At 41.7% G+C, this 3,630-nt stretch overlaps 1 protein-coding gene across 1 annotated transcript in view; it reads right to left on the bottom strand.

The window, feature by feature from the left end:
- Positions 1 to 227: 227 nt before the first annotated feature.
- The window catches only part of LOC104392227 (chromosome unknown open reading frame, human C5orf51), a 4,375-nt gene continuing 972 nt past the window's right edge, over positions 228 to 3,630 (bottom strand). The window contains exons 3-7 of the mRNA XM_010001596.1: positions 3,135 to 3,235; positions 2,595 to 2,741; positions 2,065 to 2,196; positions 1,738 to 1,852; positions 228 to 517 (exon numbers count right to left, since the gene is read on the bottom strand). Of these exons, the coding sequence (XP_009999898.1) occupies positions 228 to 517; positions 1,738 to 1,852; positions 2,065 to 2,196; positions 2,595 to 2,741; positions 3,135 to 3,235 (785 nt within the window). The remainder of the gene's footprint in view (positions 518 to 1,737; positions 1,853 to 2,064; positions 2,197 to 2,594; positions 2,742 to 3,134; positions 3,236 to 3,630) is intronic.

Consider the following 3,630-nt stretch of genomic DNA (forward strand, 5'->3'; position numbering starts at 1 on the left):
ATGCGGTCATTCGTTCATCACACCCTCATTTATTAATGTTTCTTCATATAAATACTGCGTTAGACTTTGGACCTGTATTCCGGGAGTTCGTGGAATCCATGTTTTTAATACAGCGAAAGCACACGTTTTGACAAGGAGAACGGCCAGACACTGAAGCAGAGAACACCCCCCCAGAGCGTGCTCGGGGGGCACCAGGCTTCCTCCAGCGCAGCCAAATCAAGAGTGTTTTAGCTGTGAGATTTCACGAAGCAACACAACATCTGTTTTGCAGCTCCTGTGTTCCAGCCCTGGTCTCTCAAAGGTCCCTGGCACACGGCCACGTACTTCGATAACATGTTTCTGCCCGTTTCTCGGAAGTCCAGAGACGTGCTCTGTGATCTGCAGCCCAGGCCACTGTTAGAGGTGGGATCTATCGTCTCTAGGCTTTCCTCCTCCCCTTCTCCACAGTGTTGCAGTCCCCAGTAGCACATTTCTCCACTGTACATCATCGCCAGCAAGTGAGTGTCACTAAATACACCTGTAAAAATAATTTGCATTAAGTACTTTATTTTCTAAGCAAGTACACTGCTTGCTAACTTCAGTATTTTTTTTTCCATCAGTAACAATGGGAAAAAAATCCAAAAAGGCAGTCAACCAAATTTTAACTACAAGATGACTGATCCCAACAAGAAGAGAACCTGGATCTAAAACCTTTCTCATTATCCATTTTGCCCCTACATCATGCTAAAACCTTTAAGATGATTACCATGTTTGCCTGTTTATCTTAGAGAATTTCAGGGCTTCATTAGAATCCATTGAGTGCAAGCATGATTACACATACTTATTTTAGAATACTTTTGTGCCTCCCACAATTTAAGCTGAAAAGAAGATGCTCTTTGAGCATCATCTTAAGTGAAGCAGCAGCAGCTTTAGTATTTAAATAGCCACATACTTGCCCACAGAGACTGGAATAAATAAATCTACGAATCAGCTACTGCACTTGGCTCTGCACTGTGGAGCTGAACTGGATCAATGGATAAATCTCATTTACAGATGAAACTAAACAAGAAACTAACACGAAATTGAGCATTGCCAGAATAGATCTAGTTCTCAGTGCGTACAATGTGGACATCATGCCCTCAGCACCACCTGTTTTACCTCACAAATTCCTTCTTGCTGCATTCAGTGGATGCAGCCTCAGATCCTCATGTAACTAAGCTACAGTAATGCAGCTTACACAAAGCTACATGAAGTGGAGACAGAGAAAGGTTGCCACATCTAACCCACTCTGCCTCCATTTTCTACCCGTGTGCAGCCAGTAATTCTGTGTTGGCTTCCGTGTTCTAGACCTGAATAGTAAGACCAACAGGGGAACACCTAGCACCCGCTGCTGTCGTACTTGTGCTTTCAACGTTTATCAGCTGTAAACTGGATGGCTGTAAAACAGAGGCTGAGCATAAAACACCCACTGTCTGTTTGCTTTCCTCCTCTCAAAAACAGAGAAAATGAACATCACAAGCTCCCAAAATCCAGGAAAGCATGGGAGGGGCCAGAAGGGGAAGGGAAGAAGCATTGCTGCCTGCTTACCTGCCCCTGTCTCATCTGTTACCTTTATTTGTTCTAAAAAGTGTCAGTTTTAAAATACAAATTAAGTCAAGCAACAAAAATACACAGTAAAACATTTTGTATAATGGAGCACTTATTAGGGGAGGGGATTGTGGGGTTTTTTGAGTAGGTTTGGGTTTGGGATGTTTTTACCTTCACTGAGCAACCTGGCTGTGTCTTTATCTTGAAAGGAGACATCTTCATTTAACTCAAGAGGGCATCTAAAGTTAAGCATCTTCATCAAGTAATGAACTCCATCATTAAGACACTGAGTACAGTTAAAAAAAAACAAGGGAAAAAAACCTGTTAGATAAGTTCTGACTAATTTAATGATAGCCAGAAACACTTCTAGCTATGAATTTCCCAAAACCCTAATTGAAAGAAAAAAAGAGGGTGAAAAAGTGCTGTATCTTAAGAGTCATACTTTGAGAAAGAAGATGTATTCACATGCTCACAGAACTTTTAAAAAATATTCTTCACCTTTTTAAATATGGCAATGTTCTCTTGAAGCCATTCACTCCTTTCTTTTGCTGTATGACAATACATGTAAAGCAGGGCTCCTTTTCTCCAGTAAAGACATTCTAACAACTCTACACCAAGGATGTTGATGAGCTGAAATAAAATCCAACAAACTGGGCTTACCCAGAAGTAAACCATCTGAACTACTCATGCACACACATGCAAAAAGTATTACATGAAGTCTCTTGCTTTCGATGCTGTATTTAACAGCACTGGTCACAGACACAGGCCTAATACTTTGGATTTAAACTGCCAAAAAAGCACGTGGCATCATGAAATGTCAGCAAGAAAAGTTCTGAGTGCATAACAAGTTATTTCAAAATATAGTTTCAGGAATCGCTATTTAAATACAATATGACTTGAAAATTTAAAAAAATACTTTAAATTTTGCCCACCAAAACCACAAATTACCAAATATCCTCTTTCAGATTATTTTTTCTTTTTAAATAATGAAATAATTGTTTATCTGGCTGAATAATGTTAGTACTCACTTCTTCATTTATGTTGCATTCCCTCACTAGGTCTTCTGGTTCTGAAAGAACACAAATAAGTTCTGTAACTTTTTGCAAGGAAGATTCTTCTGGAAAATCTTCATCCACAAGCTGGTTTTCCTCAAAATATGTAATGTCTAAGACAGCCTATGAAAACAAGATGCACAACGTCAAAATGCTATGCCCAAAATGATCAGATGGTGGCATGCAGTAAAGTACAAGCTTGTTAAGTTTATAAAGCCTAACAATGTTAAGGTATTTTAAAGAAAAATTTAGTTTATAAAAGCTGCAAAAGTTAGAGGTATTGTACGATTGTTGACAGCGAATATAAGTTCCCAAAGCCTTTCTGTTCACAGCACCAGCACATTAATGCCAACTCTAGGCAATCCTCCAATCCAGACAAAAGCTGCCCTGAACTTCAAGGATATTCACTGCACACACCAACAACTCTTTCTGCTACACCCTTTCCTACGCCCAACCCTCTCCCAGGCCCTACGCAGCATATTTATTGAGGGTTCTTAATGCTTTTACATGCACTACCTGTGTATAGAGTTGCAGAAGTGTGGAAGGATGTCCTTTCCCTTCGTTACAGAGCTCCTTCAGCTTGCCCAGAGCAGCGGAGCCTTTGGCTAAGAAGGCATCTGATGGAAGAACACAACACATCCTTAGCACTGGAAAGCACTCAGCAACCACCTTGCTTACTCTCTTTTTTGCTTCATTTAACTATCCTGGTGGCATCCAGAACAGCCGATAAATAATAGAGCATTTAAACAGGCTCGTTGTCCTGTTAGACGTCTTTAACGACTAAAGTAAAGGCATTAACGGTTACGGTGTGATGTTTCAAAACCAATTCCACACACTCCACGGAGAATAACACAAAAAAGAGCCCACCCAAAAACCTGCTAACGCACAGGTGGCCCTTTCGGGCCGCAGCCGCCCTGCTCACACGGAGCCTCGGGAGGGGGGGCCCGGGCACCAGCGGCCGCAGGGAGGGGCGGTCTGTGCGGAACCGGAGCCCCCAGCGCTGCCCCGGCTG

This window comes from Chaetura pelagica, unplaced genomic scaffold, assembly GCF_000747805.2.
Source record: "Chaetura pelagica isolate M959 unplaced genomic scaffold, ChaPel_1.0 scaffold697, whole genome shotgun sequence".
Lineage (NCBI taxonomy): Eukaryota > Metazoa > Chordata > Aves > Apodiformes > Apodidae > Chaetura > Chaetura pelagica.